The sequence below is a fragment of the Phalacrocorax carbo genome, chromosome 2, assembly GCF_963921805.1.
Source record: "Phalacrocorax carbo chromosome 2, bPhaCar2.1, whole genome shotgun sequence".
Classification (NCBI taxonomy): Eukaryota; Metazoa; Chordata; class Aves; order Suliformes; family Phalacrocoracidae; genus Phalacrocorax; species Phalacrocorax carbo.
This window is the reverse complement of record NC_087514.1, coordinates 25,613,605-25,629,841: the sequence shown is the minus strand read 5'-3', so window position 1 is coordinate 25,629,841 and position 16,237 is coordinate 25,613,605. Positions and strand designations below refer to the sequence as shown.

The 16,237-nt window shown below is 40.7% G+C and overlaps 1 protein-coding gene across 1 annotated transcript in view; it reads left to right on the top strand.

Moving 5' to 3' along the window:
* The window catches only part of SDC2 (syndecan 2), a 59,476-nt gene extending 47,332 nt beyond the window's left edge, over positions 1-12,144 (top strand). Inside the window, exons 2-5 of the mRNA XM_064442351.1 lie at positions 1,519-1,630; positions 8,616-8,749; positions 9,542-9,677; positions 10,935-12,144. Of these exons, the coding sequence (XP_064298421.1) occupies positions 1,519-1,630; positions 8,616-8,749; positions 9,542-9,677; positions 10,935-11,098 (546 nt within the window). The 3' untranslated portion in view covers positions 11,099-12,144. The remainder of the gene's footprint in view (positions 1-1,518; positions 1,631-8,615; positions 8,750-9,541; positions 9,678-10,934) is intronic.
* The last annotated feature ends 4,093 nt before the right edge of the window (positions 12,145-16,237 follow it).

The window sequence follows — 16,237 nt, the reverse complement described above, 5'->3', positions numbered from 1 at the left end:
TGACTAAGTATAACGTTGTTTTTTGTCTTCCTCTGTAGAAGTAAAACAGGCTAACACTGCTTTAGTTCAGAGCTGTTCAGAGAAGTGTTAGGTACCCCCAGTGCAGAAGTCTTGTACTCTGAAGTACTCCAATAATCATGATGGCCTTTCTGCTTTCCATGAGGAATCATTTTTTATTGTAGATCAAATTGAAGAGCAATGTTCTACTGTGAAGAAGCGTAGAACAGGAATCCATTGTCAAAAACCTCTGAAAAAAGTCACAAATGTCTTCAACAATATTTTTTAGATCTCTGGGAAAAAATTCACCTCTGAAAGTCAGATGTGGGTCTTTGCATACAGGAGTTAGCCCTTTCACAGTTTGGTTCCCCTTTAAGAAAGCTACAGTGAGTGTTCGGTGGAATAAAATGGGCAATCAATTCCATGCAGTAAAAAGTAAGGTGGAAACCCTTCAGCCTCAGAGCAGCAGGTTTGGGTGCTTATAATGAGATACTGAACAGATGGATTTTGGTATAGCATTTTGGTATTTTGACTTAAAACTCCATTTGCAGCTGTCATACTTTTTTCAACAAGTCATGGCAAATGGGCATTCACAGAAATGCTGGTAAAAGTAATAGTAGTAATAGCAGTAGGTACCTTCTCAGTCGCCACAGGTACATGGCTCCTGTAAGGAAGTTCACGCTCTGCTGAGAAAGCACAAGCTGCTGTGGAGGAAGGCAATTTCTAGTCTTTCAAAGCCTGAATTGTCAGTCTAAAAGGATGACTGATAACTTGTTCTGTTATCAGCTCATTTTAGCAGAATCTCTTCAGTAGGGAAATACTTGCAGGCATAAAAATGTGGTGACAGTGACAAGAAGCCAACTTCTTAGTTTGTTGAAGCTATGGCTAAATTTTAGCAGAGATGCATTCATTTAGGAATTGGAGCATCTTGCCTGACCAGAATTTTGGAGGTGTGCTGTCTGATCCAGCTGGAAATGTCATAATCCTTAATCAACAGCACTGTCTTGGAAACATTTCTATTCTGTAGTCTCAGCTGTTCTAATCTGTGAAGAGTTTCATGAGGTTTGGCTCAATATACCTCTGAGGTGGCTTTTGATTTGTGCTCTTGTTGCGTCCCATTTGAGATCAAATGACAGACGTCACGTGACAGCCTATAGATTTGTATATTTGAGATCTTGACAGAGCGCTTCAATCCTAGGATTTGCTTCTTTCTTGTTACAGAAGCTCTGCAGAGTATACTGCAAATCCTATTTATTCATTCATGCATTTAATGAGATGAAGTGTGATTCGAAGGGGGCTTTCTTCCTAAAGGTTGGGTGGTTTCTTAGTTTTCATTGTGCGGCCTTGGATTTTTATTTTTAAAAAATTCTTTAACATCTTAGAAAAAATGCATTGCATAAACTGAATGTATAAACTGTTCAGTGTGCCATCACCAACTTCAGAAATAGGAGCGAAGATTAAGAGACTACTGCGCTAGAGAACTGGTATCTTTTTAACCATTCCCTCTTATCTGTTTTCCAGAGAGCGGATTTGACCTCTGATAAAGATTTATACCTTGACAACAGCTCTGTTGAAGAAGCATCAGGCGTCTATCCAATTGATGATGATGATTATTCTTCTGGGTCAGGTTCAGGTGAGACAACATGCCACAATTTGATTTTAAAAAGTGTAAGTAGTAATGCAATTATTTGAGAAAAAGCTGTGCAGTTTTGCTTTATAAGCTGGAGCTGATACTTTCAGTGAGTATCATGAGTGCTTGGCTCTCTATTTACAGAGCACTGAGCACCCCTGCGGGCTGGGTTTTAAATATTAACTTTCTGCTCTTTTCTCTTACTCCTTAGTTGCATCATTTCACTGTGTTATTTTCTCTCTGCTGTGCCTCTGCTTTCCCTCTGGTTTCTATGTAAATCCCTCTGGAGTTTAGAAATAAAGATTAGAGAAGGCTTAGTTCTCCCATGGCATAATGCTAATTTAGCAGTCTGCAAGAAAACATAGCAGCAGCAGTCTTATTTTCTCTTATATGCATTCAGGTTCACGTAAACATGGTGTCCATTCCTTTTTTTGTTGGTGTTCTTTTAAATTTAGAAGTCTGGATACTGCCAAAAACATGACAGTTTTCTCTAAAGTAATTACATCCATATAGTGAATAAAGAAATTCTTAAACGTAACATACTGAGTTCTCAGACTTAAACACTCATTAGAGGCATGTAGCTAGCTCATAATTTTTCAAAAAACTGTCAGTGAAACCTCATTAATCATTTCTCTCAGAAAGCCTCTTTGTGGAGTATCTTCTAGACTAGCTGGGAGGCTCCAGCCGTTAAAAGTTAAGTGCAGGATTTTATGGTAGCTCTGGAAGAGAAATTTCCTTATTGTTGTGAATATTTGCTGAGCCGTTGTGGAAATCCCTTTTATTTTCCAAGTGCGTTATTTATTTGTAATTGCATTTTTTGTAATCTGTCTTTTGATGTTAATACATACCTGTGGATTTTTAAAGGATGAGCCCCTCTTGTAGCACCTTGTCTTTGTTGCCTTGTAAGCCACAGCTGAGATTTTTTTGGATGGAATTTTGTTTTTCCTTTCTTTTGGTGATTCAAAGGTATGTTAAAATGAAGTCTGCAGAGATCTGATTGTGCTGCCAGGCAAATCCAGATCATGGTCATTCGCACCTGGGTGATACCCTGCATTTTGCGAGCCATTACTCCATAGCAGTATTTTGATGTTCCAGTGTGATCAGAGGCTTAACTGGACCTCCTTGCTGTAGACTTCTTTGAGGGGAAATTTAACATTTCATTTGGAAAAAAAAAAAAATTAACAAGTCAGTGATTTCATCCAGTTCCCAGGACTGTCTAAGGAAAATTCTGATCTCCAAGAAAATTGCCCTTTCAGTCAGCGTCCCTTTCTGTCATGTCTTCAGATGCTGGTGACTTTGTAAGCTTCAGGAAATGGGATAGGTTGACAATAGAGGGTGGTACAGAGAATGGTCTGTTTTGGGGTTTTTTCCATTCCTCTGTAGAGTTTGGCTGTTTCTAATATGGATCGTTCAAAATGCAGCCCTGCTTTTGAAGTGGAAAGGACTATATAAGAACTGTGTTCAGATTCTATTAACCCATCTCAGTAGTAAAAGTGGAGCCAGAAGGACAGAAACTACCCATAGACTTCACCAACAGTAACACCTTGGCTTTCTCTTCTCTATTTTCCTGTGCTCAGCCTTGAGCCATGGGTGGAAGATGGAGTGTATAACATGCACTTTTGCTACCTCTGGCAATCTCTGTTTCTTTTCTACAAGAAAACAGGAAAAGTGTCATTGTAGACTTAGACTAGCTGGATGCCCCTCCAGAGAGCTCATGTGACGGTACCATAATCTAATACTTTTGAACGAAGAACTCTAAGCTCAAATAATCTTCCGAGCAATCTGTGGGCCCAGTTTTATTCCCTTAAGGAAAAATCTCAAGAGAGAAGCAAATTAGCATCCCCTCGACCCTACTGATCCTATACTTAGTGCTGTCTCTGTTTTATGAAGTAGAAAGTGTCCTGCAGATGTACCAATGATCAGTTTTCCTCATACTATGTTGAATGCATCTCTCTTTACTTGATACACAGTCATGTAGTGTTCCTAGCAGGAAAAGCCTTCCCACTCAAGACTGGTTTTCTTGCTATGTAATTCTACTCCAAGCAAACAGATCCAAGATGACAACATGCTGACTCCTTTCTTTGGTATGAAAATTTTTAGCTGCCACTAGGCCTATGGAGATAGACAGGAATTGTCAGCACCACCATTAATGCCCTTGTAGGTCTGCAAGCAGCATTAACATGGACAAATGTCACTGTAAGCATGACACATTTCAAACTAGAAATTGGCTGAGGTCTCTTTGTAAGGTGATGGTGTTCTGCTTTTTTATTTTTCTTTCCCTTCATGGCCTCTTTAGTCTTCATGTACATTCAGCTACTGTTGTGCATTTGCCCAACTGTTCAGTCTGAATCAATTGATCAACAGTTTCCTAAGGAGCCATGCCTGCTTCCTGATTATCAACAGCAGAAATTCCATTGTTTCCTTCTTGTAAACTCCAACTCTGAGGAGATGCCTCAGTATTTTTAGTGTTGGTGTTTGTATATAGCGTGATAATAAAAGAGTAGAAATAGTTTTCCTGCCTATGTACAACTTGAAATGCTTTTAACTACTGGTTCTTTTTCCTCTGGCGTAAAAGATCTTACCTAAGCCTTGGTCTTGCAGGTACCTGGAAGTAGCTGCTAAGCAGCATGACTACCCTTATGTTAAGGAAGGGTACCATCTCTGTCAGATTTATCTACATGTCCTTTGGAAAACTATCTGTTGGTTCTTGTGTCTTCTCTTGAGTTACTCATGGTAGACAAGTCTCTGTTTTATGTATATATAAAATCAGAATCTCATGCAAAATTTTACTTCCCCTTTTTCTCTTCCCTAACCTAATATTTCTCAGACAATAGCAGCTCGAATTGAGAAGGTTAGCTCAAGCTGAACTAGGTCTAGTCTGACATTGTGACTGGGAATTGTTCCTGGGGGAAAGTTACGGTGATGTGGCTGGGGCTTCTCCAAGAAACACAAGAGCAAATCTGCTTTGTTACTTGACCTAATGGGAAGCTGAAGTTATGCTCCAAGGCCAGGAGGCAGTTTAGGGGTCCAGTGGCAGTGTGGTGTGGGGTGAGAGGTGGTGGCTGGGCCGGGGGGGGGGGCATGGTTCTGAGGGTGGGGGCATGTGTGCTCCCCCAGGGGCTGACACAGGTGCCACGGCTGACATTGGGTACTCCTGGCCCCAGTGAACCTGGCAGGCACTCCAAATGGGGCAACATACCCTCCCACACTGTGCTTGCCCTCACAAGTTGCAGACAACACAGCAAGTATTTATCTTCCATTTCCTAAGGTCTCACTCATAAGTGCCTGTCACGTTGGCTTGGAGCAAGAGTTGCTTCTGTCCACCTGCTACACCAGCCCCAAGCATGCTGCATGACACTGACTGCCTGGTTCAACAGGTCCTTTAACATAAAAGCCTACTGTGATACTGGTTAAAAGTATGTTTTTTGATGTGCGGGACAGAATCTTATACTTCAGTATAGTTAGAACTCTTCCTCTTATTCTTTCTTCAAGTTTTGTTGTTTTTTTTTCCCTCCTCAGATGAGAACTCTCAGATACACAACATCCTTGCACTGTCTCCATTTATTTCAGATGCAGTTCCCTGATAGGGCACTAGTATTATGTTTACAGTGTCATCTCTAGTTGATTAAGGGTTGCATTGGGGACTTTTCATGTGAATGGGGGTGAGATAAGCCAGCTAAAAATGTGTCATTCTGGTACATGTCACACAGATACTAGAAATGGAAGGTGTGAAAGAGATGGGGGAGGGGGTGTACCCACTTTATGACATTGGCTAATGGTGGTAGCACTCCCAGAGTGCGATGTGCAACAGCAAACAAATGTGATGCCAAAAGATAGGGTGAAATTATTGGATTTGTTTGGTAGGAGGAGTTAATCACTGGCTGCTTTGCAAGTAAGAGTGCTAACTACTGTAGGCTTTTTGTAGTATACAGTAATTTAAGCTGGCACAGTCTTGATTTCCTGACAAGTTTTCTCAAGCACCAAGAGCGTGAAAGAGCATTTGTGTTCCTGTCATCCAAGGGGTAGCTAACAGACACATCACTGAGGGCTATGTTAGATATTGCTAATACTACATCACTATTTTGACCACTGTGAAGATAGCAGCTGGGCATCCTGAAGAAGCTGCAGTGGATAAAAGACAGTGTGATGGTCAAGAGCTCTCAGCTCTTCATTACAGAGATGGCTATGGGTTTCATTACTGCAGGGTTTTGTGGTGCCCTCACTAAGAGGGCAGTATGTATTTGTAGAGGAACTCAAGGCATTTAATACCCAGCACCATCACCCAAGCTGGCCAAATCCAGAAGCCTTCTAAAGAGACAGTGATATTTTCAGGAGGAGGAAGTAAGCTTTTATACTCCAACCATTTCACAGTATTCCTCTTACAACCTAGTTGGAAGTTATGACACTCCCTAGGTTTTTTCTTTCCAATCCTATTTGGATTCAGGAAGGGGGGGGGGAATCATAGAACATGATACTATGTAAAATGCTATTGCTACATTCTGGAGAGCATTAGAGAGGTTCCTTTTTACAGGTTCCTTTTTACAGTCCTATTTACAGGTAATTCTGAGAACACTGCTCTCTGTTTAGCAAGTGAAATGCCTTCCCCTTGTTTAGACCTATTCCATGCCAAGCAGAGACCTGTCTAGATAAAGCTAATTAGAAAGCAGGAACCATGGGGATGTGTCTGAGCTGGTACCTGAGTCAGGCGTAAATGATAGGTGTTTTGGGGATTGTCAGGACTCCCCTGAGGCCGTATGGAAGAGGAGTTGGGTACCTTTGGTGCAACTAGCAACTAGTCCAGGAGTTAGGTTAGTCACCCATTTATTGAGAGACTGGAGATCTGCATCCTCCATAGCCAGAAAGGTTCAGACCTGTAACACTCAACTATTTTATCTGGCAGGCACAACTATTGCCTGAAGCAAGGATGGCATTTAAGGATTTGGAGGAGCAGTTGTGATTAAATGGGACTTATCATTTAATAAAAAAAAAAGTTATGTACTCTCAAAGTGTGTTTTTATCAGATCTCTAATCTGATCATCGATTTTAATTTCCTTGACTGTGAAAGTCTTGTGTAATTTGGAGGAACTTTGGAAGGTAAAGAAGGCTGAGTTATCCATTGGGCCCTTACTTCTGAAAGAAAACTCTTGAGGCAAAGCCAGAAAAATTTCCCTGTTGGATGCCTTTCCTCACCTCTGTTTTGAAGCAGGATGTTGTTTTTTTGATCTTCAAGTAGCATTTCAGGAAAATACCTGAGTCTTGTGAGGTCTTTATTCTGGAGGTTGCACCATAATTTTGGTATCTCTGAAGGTTTTTCCAGTATTATTCTGTGCCGGTAGCTTTAATGTAGTACTGCTTTTAATGATTCCAAATTTTATTTTCTACAGTACAGAAGTTGTTTTAGTTATTGTCTGTTAACACCCTTCCTTCCTATGCCAAATGGATATAAGTCTTAATCGTGAGTTCAAAACTTTGCTATTGCACTCGGATTTTCAGCCTGTTTTCTTTCTCTACAAAAATAAGATAAAAAGTAAGTTTGGAATGAGTGAGTCATACTATTCTGTTGAAAGATGATATATTTTTATTTGTTAGGAATTACTTTTATGCACATTTGCTGGATTTATTACCCAATAGTTACTTGGATAACCACTGTTTGTAATGAGCAGAACACATTGAGATTCCTAAGGAGTGGTCCAAGAAGAGGTCCATTCTTTTCCTCCCTCAGGTCTTGTAATAATTTAGTTTCTTGTCTGTGTCATTTTCCTTCCAGTATCACTGAAGGATATTTATTAGACATGCCCATTATCTTATTCTAAAGGAGCCTTCATATTCCAGCAGGGCTTTGAAAGTGGAGGAAATTAAATTTAAGGTCATCTTTAGGGAGTTTTCTGTCCTTTTACTCTTCATTTCAAAATAAAAGAGCTTCTGAATTATGTGGAGTTTAAAAACATGTGCATTCCTAGTGACTGGAACATAAAGTGATAGCAGTCTTCCTGTAGGTAGAAACTACTTGGTTTTTGAAGTTTAAGGGTTTAACAGATTTACTGTAGAGGAGAGATTTTGTTGTTGAAGCAGTGTGTTACAGGGACAAGCTGTTCAGTTCATGTAGTTTAACTCAAATCAGGATCAAATAAATTTTTTTATTGTTTTATTTATTATATGTAATTAACTGGCAATCACTGAGCTATAGTTTTGGGCTCAATATCAGCAATACAGCAGATAACCACAGCACCAGCCACTTACAAAATGGTAATATGCAACTACCAATTTCCAACCCCTGCTCTGTAATTAATCCCAACATGTGCCACATGCACACGCAGACTTGTGTGTGCACACACATCCCTCTTGCAGGCCATGGGGTGTGCAAGCCCCCCTTGTCTGGGTGTGCAGGCAGGGGGTCCTGCTGTGGGAGATTGGGGTGCCCAGCCCCATGTGATCCTGGGGCCTCACTGCCTCCTGCCAGCCTGAGGAGGTGGCCCTGTGCCCATGGGGGTGCAGGTCCCGGGGGTGTCCCTGTGGAGAGCTGGAGGTGGCTGCTGGGGACACCCACAGGGTAGGGGATGGCGCTGTCAAGCCCCAGCAGAGCCCTTGGAGCCACGGGCCACATCAGACAAGGTCGCACCAGCCCTTACGGCTGCTTCGTCCACTCCAGGGTCTCTCCCCTGTTACAGGTGTTCATGTCTTTTTTCATACTTCATTTCAGGCTGGTTCCTTCTGTTTCAAAAATATCATGGTAATTTCCTGGTTAATGCTTAATCTGACTGATGGTCCCCTTTCCTCTTTCATGGGATCACTTAGGGCAAATATCCCCCTGGCAGTTTGGGGCACTCTGTTTGCACTTGCCTCTCTATCTTAGCTTGCATTGTCATCTAGGCCATTTGCCTAGGGTGGGCTGTGCAAGAACCCTGACTTCGGTGTCATAATAAAAAAAATCTAATTGGTCTGGAAGAATTTCACAGGTCAATGAAATGTCATGGTTTTTTGTCTCCAGGTGCTGAAGAAGATGAGGATAATGCAGTGATAACAACGTCCAGAACACTTCCAAAGTTACCGACAGCTAGTGATGCATCTAGGTCTGAGACCACCACGGTGAAAATGCAGACCAAGGTGCCTGCACAAACAAAGGTGCGTGGCTGGAGAGCTACACCATTTACAATGGTTCCGCTGTACCCTGTTGGTGGCTTGATGTCAACTTTGTTTGATTTATATGGATTAAAAAGCCTCCACAAACTTTACTTAATGCTACTGCAGCCTGTTACATAACTACACAGCTGCTCAGTTTCGTTCCTATTGGAAAGTCTATGTAGCGATGTCAGGATTTCACATGAAAGGAGAAAGATGCAAAAAAGAGTATCTCATGATACACAACACAGTTTCTCATAATACCTTTGGCTGTGAGCTGTACCTTTTTTTTCAATTCAAAAATTCTATGTGAAACTTCCATTCTCAAAGGAGAATGTTGTGTGGTTTGGCTGTAGTTTGAACACATGCCAGGTTCCATTTGCTATTTCAATATTTCCTTCTACCAAAGGTAATATTGTCTAAGTTACCCTCAGAGGTGTTCTGAATCTAACACACCCGACATGTTAATTTCAGAATTGTTATTTCATTCAGAGGCCGTTATTCTGATAAACACAGGCAACATTTAACAGCTGTTTGCTAAATATACTTTTGGGGGTTTTAAACTTGTGGATAGCGTTTTTCATTCAGACATCGTGATGACAAATAGATCCAGTTACAATGTCTAGCTCAGCTTTCTGCAGTCAAAAAGCTTCCCATGTGTTGTGTTTTGTGGGTATTGTGGAGGGTGAACGTGGAGCCACAGCTTCGTAGGTGCCCGTGACGCGGCAGTGACTGTGCCAACTTGCGGTGCGCCCTGTCTGTAAGCGATGCTCTGTTTTCCCTTTTGTGCCACAGTCACCTGAAGAAATCGATAAAGAGGAAAGGCCCGAGACGGATGCCAAGAAAAAGAGCGATGAGCCAGGGGATGACACTGATGTGTTCACCGAGAAGCATTCAGAAAATCTCTTCCAGAGAACAGAAGTTCTGGCAGGTGAGGCATCATTTGCCAAGTTCCATCTTGCCAGAAATACCACAGAAAACAGACGGGATCCGTATCAAATCATGCAAACTCAACGTCTGTGTTTTCCTGATAGATTCTTAAACACATTCATGGGGGTAGCCAGTGGTTGATTTGATGAGAGTAAGATGGGCATCTTCTGCAGTTATTTAATAGTGAAGTCTTGCTAATTGATTTGGCACCCACAAGTTGAATACTCCCTGCTGAGTATCTGGAAGTTCCACAGCTCAGAAAGGGAGTCGCAATTTGGATTGATGCTTGCAGTGCAGAAATGTATTTCTCATCCACACTCCTAAGAGCAAATTGCTGTCTGGTCTGTCTGGTGCAGATGGACACTGCCTGGGAGGAGCTCGTGGCGAGGGTGGGTGGATGGAGAGGGATGGATGAGTGCTGTCCTTGGGATACAGAGGGTCAGTTTCCATGCATAACCCAGGGAGGCACAGGCTGGCCACCAGTGTTTTCCTGTTGCTTTCCTACATCTGAGGCTTTTTTGGCGTAAGAACAGTGTTTACAGGCATACTTTCCCCCCATGTCCTCAGAAGGGGTGTTGGGAGCTATGAAGGTCACACAGTTTTGGACCACATCTTCCTCTGAGCACCACAATGTGAAATAGCCCACATCAGAGCAAGCATGCAAGTTTGCTCTTGAAGTCTAGTTGGAATCGATACTTTCTACACACTCACGAGTACATGATGAATGTAATGCCTCTGTTCCTACAGCTCCATGAAGTGTTGTCTCCTACTACTCATCAATAGGAAATTCATTTCAGTCTAGAGGTAGAGTGAAAACTGATAGAGAAAAGGGAAAACCCATTTCTTAGCTAGTGTAACAAAACAGTTCTTTTAAGACTGAAAATGTTAACTGTTGGAAAATTAGTTTGGAAGAAACTTAAATGTCATAATTATAAATGAAGACAACTTTATGTTTTGACAGTATGGGTTGCTACCTTAATTGAGGTTTTGGAAAATTTTTAATAACTTTTTTAGAACTGTGGGCTGTTGGATCACTCACTTTTAGGTGGAATGTCCTTTTCAAACAATTGCCTTCATAAACACAAACAGGCTTTCTGAGAATGTATTTCGGGATACTAATAATCAAGACAGTTGCATAATGGGAGCCCTTTTCTGTAATTTGAAAGTAATGGCAAACTCATTGTGTGCTATGAGAAAGAAACATGGTGCTAAACTTGTTTTTCCGGCATATTGTGAATCTCTGTTTCTTTGATTACAGCTGTTATTGCTGGCGGAGTTATTGGTTTTCTTTTCGCAATCTTCCTTATCCTGCTGCTGGTATATCGCATGAGAAAGAAGGATGAAGGCAGTTACGACCTTGGTGAACGTAAACCATCCTGTGCTGCCTATCAAAAGGCACCTACTAAGGAGTTTTATGCATAAAATTCCTATTTAGTGTCTCTATTTATGAGATCACTGAACTTTTTTAAATAAAGCTTTTGCATAGAATAATGAAGATCTTTTTTTTTTTTTTCATTAAAGAGCCATTATGGCACCTTTATGATAAAATCCCATTGTATTTAAAACTTTTCATGTATTCCTTTAAAAATGTAAAATTAAAACTTAACATTTGCAGTGTTCTGTGAATAACAGTGGCAAAGCATTATTTTATAAAACCATTGATGTTCACTGAATCATTTTTAAAACTTTATGCATAAATATAAAATAATTAAAATGATTGTTTTATCCTATGGTTCAATGAAAGTTGTTTAATTTTTGTCGGCATGTCTCAGATTGATCTTACAAGTTAGTTTTTATTTCATTAATTTATCTGTTTCCAAAAAATGCCTTTTTGTAGTTGTCATGGTGCAATTTGTCTTCAGATATTTCAGATAACAGTAACTTTTAGTGTAAATGTAATTTTTCAGCTATGTAAACTTTAACCTCCACTTTGTATAAATTTAAGTGTCAGAATATCAATTTTACACTTTGCATTGTTTCTCAGCGTACCTGTAGCTTCAGTGAGATTTGTAACAGCAAATTAATGTGTAAAATTGGATTGTTACTACAAACTGTATAGTCGTATTCTTACTAAACAAATCTCCTGTAAGGAAGATTTGGAGTAAGCTACTGACAAACCTAAGCAAACCCAAAGACTCTAACAGTATTTTGAGAAGTTGCTGCAGATTTCTATGGCCACTGTGTTTGTTAATTATTTGCAATTTGAAGGTACAAGTAGGGGTTTAAATTTTTGTTCTTTAAAGATGCATTTAAGTTGTAAACGTCTTTTAAAGCCTTTGAAGTGCCTATGATTACATGTAACTCGTCGCAGACTGGTGTTAATGAGTATATAACAGTAAAGAAAATGTCGGTATTTTATAAGCACAGACAATTCTAATGGTAACTTTTGTAGACTTACATGGATAGACATAATTGTAATTTGGGAACATAAACACTACTGAATAAATCATGTGGCCTAATACTGAGAATTCCATTGTGATATACTTTTATACGCTTTTCATTTTATGTCTACTTGCTTATGTTTTAATGTCACAGAGTACATCTAGATCTTAAAAATCCAGACCAAAAAAAAGGCTGTTGATCAGGCTGATCCTCGGACCAGATTTATTGCTGAGAAAAGTGGGAATGTTTAAGTCTTGCATCTGGTGTATGAGTTATGAGTCATTCGACCTTTGCATTATATTTAATGGCAGTATTGACACAGACCTGTTCTTTCTGCAAATGTTGTTTTCCATACTGTAAAATTCAAAGGAGTACCCGGTTTCATTTATTGTGTATATCAGTTTTTGATTTATTGTTCTGGTTTGTTTTTTCCCTGGCCTTTTGGAGGATTTTGGGTTATTCTGCTCGGACTCCAGCAGAAGAGTTGAGACAAGTGGAATATCTTCATAAGAGAAGAAAGAAATATTCCAAGTAGAAGAGAAAAGGCTCTGTTGCTTAGATCGCAGATAAGTGTTGAATAGAGGGGCACGTGGAGAAGACGATAGTCTGCCTCCTTATATTATGCTTTGTAACAGACAAATGGCTTCGTCTTCTGCTCTGTTAACCTCCTAATTTTTTTTTGAGATTTCCAGAATATAGGTGTTCAGGATGTCAAGCTGAACTGCTTCTCAGAAATAGCAATGTATTGTAAATAAGATTGGGTAGCCCTTCAGATAAGAGTTGCGTAACTTGTATTTGTTGCTGTCCCAAGTTCAGTGGTCATTTAGGAACAAACGAACGCTATCCTGTGCTAAAATATTTAATATATTGCTTTTTAAATTACTTATACTTACTGGCAAGTTTTTCAAAGCCATACAAGTTCAACAAGTAAAAACAGGGTAAGAATTTAACAGGTATATCTTATTGTGCAATATTTAGTGAAAATCAATTAGTAAAATAACTGCTTGAAATAACTGTGCCAAGAAAAGAAAATTTCTGGCAAATGCTGTGCCACTGCTGTAAAATAAAGCATTTGTTAAAGTGCCAAAATAAAGTCTACCATGCCTAAACTAATACTTTATTTGTATAGTCTGACATCCAGTTTTTTGAAGCCCACTTTGCTTAAGGTAGTAGATCTGAATTTTATTTAAGGGTGCAATGAATACCGCTGTAAGTATAGCTATAAATATTAAACACCAGGTAAATTGTCGTCTCCTTTACCATAAGCAAACTGATATTAAGAAGCTCTTTTCTTTTTATTTATAAATGTTAGACTCTGCCTGTATCCCTAATGCACAGGACACTTCATCCAACATAGCCATCTGTTGTACTTAGGCAGACTATCAAATATTATGCTTGTCGGGTTCCTCCTGCATCTGCTTACAAGCAGAAGCAATGGTAAAGTTTCAGCTCTATTTCACCACTCGCCTTTTCTTCCCCTGCACATCCATTATCCGCTCAGTTATATCCAGAAAAGAGGTTTAATGCTTCAGATATGTACACGGCCTTAAAGTATTGCAGTCCTCCCACCCTCCCTAACAAAAACTCAAAACTTCTTTAACACGCACTAGTAGCATTTATCATCTCGCGATCTCTTTGCTGTTCACTTTTCAGTGCCAAACCATACTGTTAGGGAAAAATTCTGACTGAGCTATCATCTTGATTATAAACATCAGTTCAGTTTTCATTGGTCTAAAAACCAGGCTGATGCAGACACCCGGCTTCCAGGCAATGTTTTTCAGAAGAAATGGGCAGCTGAATGCACGTCTCTTACACTGAGCCTTCCTAGCACAAGTTGGTCCTCGGTTTTGCTTCCCTTTTGTTCTCCCCTTCCTGGATGTGTTTCTAGCAATACTCTGGCTACTCATGGATGTTGCTGGGCAGCTGGGAGTCCCGGTGCCAGGCTGTGGATGCTGTGCCACATGCCTGCAGCTAGCAGCGGCATCTGTACCTCTGGCATGGCTTTTCCTAAAGACCCTTGGCTCGTCTCCCCTGGAGCTGCTGTAGCAGCTCTGAAATTCCTCAGCAACCTGATCCGGCACCTCCTTGAGATTGATAGTCTCTAGTGTTTATCAAAATGCCATTTTGCTTTGATTTACTCTGGGTTATAAATGGTTACTTCCTCCTAGATTCTTTGTAAATGAAGCCTGATGCAAGTAACGTAAAGCTTATGTTAGAAGTTGTCTCTTGCCTTTGCTTTGTTCATGGAAAAATAACTTCAGAAGCTGAGTTCCTTGTTCCTCTGCTTGCCAGCTTTAAAAGTGAATTGTAGCTCATGTTTACAGGCTGCATTGCTAGGTTTTTCTTCACTTTGAGCATTGCACTTCATTGAAATAGGATAAATTAAAACCAAAATTGTCCTCTTGTATCTCCTAACAAGAGAATAACATATTTGTGACTTTGGCTAGTTGTTGGTTTGGTTTTTTTTCCCCCTTGGAGCTGTTTACTGAAATGATGGTGGAGTACAGCCTTAAATGACAGATGCCATTTTTAAGCAGCATATGGAATACAGGACACTTTTAAGGAAAGAAGTATCCAGATGAACATTAAACAAAAACTATTAGTGTGAGGGAAAAGATGATAGCATGCTTAGTTCAAGTAGCATTCTTTGTTCAAGTAAGAAAACAAGGAGAAGGCGAAGAGAAATCTGAGGGGGAAGAGATCTCTTAGGAAACTATTCTTACAGATAGAAATAATACAGCAAGTTTTTGTAAACTTGCAGTCAGTTGTAAATGTTGCTTAGACCTTGCTTAATCAGACTGGCATCATTTCCTTTAAGGAATTTGCAATATTATTGCCCATTTTTAACAAGCTTTAACATTAGTTTTGTTACATTTAAGCTTTTGCTTGTGTATGACAGAGCTCTGAACCTTGGTCTGAAAACTCTATGCTGTGAACTTTTAGAGCATTGCCTTTCCAAAACTTTCTTCAGGTTGAGGAAGGATGACTTTGCTGTACAGTTTTTCTTAGAAAAGATATAGCAAGTATCCCCCTCCCTGGCACATCTTTTGGTCCTGGAATGGTCCGTGGCTGGAGCAGAAGAGCGGTTTTGCTAAGGAACTGGAGCGGGAGAGGGGGATGCCGACATGTGCATTTCATTTCCTCCTGCCTCTTGGGCTGACCAAGCGCTGGGTTCAGCTGTGTGGGTGGGAGCGGAGGAGTTGTAACCCAACCCTGCCAGTGGAAAAGATGCTTTGCTGACATTTCTTCCCCTGTGAAGTAAAGTAAGTTGTATATTTTTTTGCTTTGAAAACAAACAAATGATAAAACTTAAGCTCTCTAGAGCTAGAAATGGAAATGTGGGCTCCTGACCTGACTGCTGCGAACCAATTTCACACGTGCATCGGATGTGCAGAGTGGCTGCTTGCGTGGGTGGAGTTCTGAAAAACCCTCTGTGTGTTTGCAGTATCCGAGCTTTTTCTAGCAAGGACTGGGGGGGAGGAACAGTGCCCATGGAGAACTACAGACGTTAATTTGGGGTGAGTGGAAAGAAGGGAGGAAGAGAAACCGTCCTGACAGCCCACGTTTTCCACTGGAAGTTACAAGGCATTTTGTTTTCTTGAATTGTTGCCGTCACACTGAATTTGCTCTTAACAGAGAGAATCTGTAGGCAGAAAAGTGGGCAGATGTTGGTGTCATAGACTGAGAGACGCTTTTGGTTGCACGCAGCTTCCCAGCACGTTGGAGGTCTGCGCTACCTGTTGCCCATGTTGCCAGTCGTAGCTTCTGCTGGCTGCTCACCCCCCGGACCTGCAGAGGAACGGCTACAGCAAAACAGGTGGAGGATCCACAAGGCTGGCCCTGCGCAGCTTCTGCTTCGCACAAGAGGTGCTGGGAGCGCGGCAAGGAGGCAACGATTAGTGTGCTGCATTGCACGTTGAAGGGTCTGGGTTGTCTTTTGTCCATGGGAGGTGGGAAGAAATGGATGAAGAAGAAGAAACAGCTTTGCAGTTGAGATGTGCTGTTGCATATTGAAGCAACTTTCCATTTCTTTATGCTTGGGAGATGGCAAGCTTTCACTATCCCTAATTCCTTCGATATCAATTGTGTTTATGGCATAGGCTGCAGAGCTCTTGAGATTTTAATTCACGCTGCAGCTTTACAACTCTGCTGTAGTTGGGCTGGGGCTGAGGGCCACTA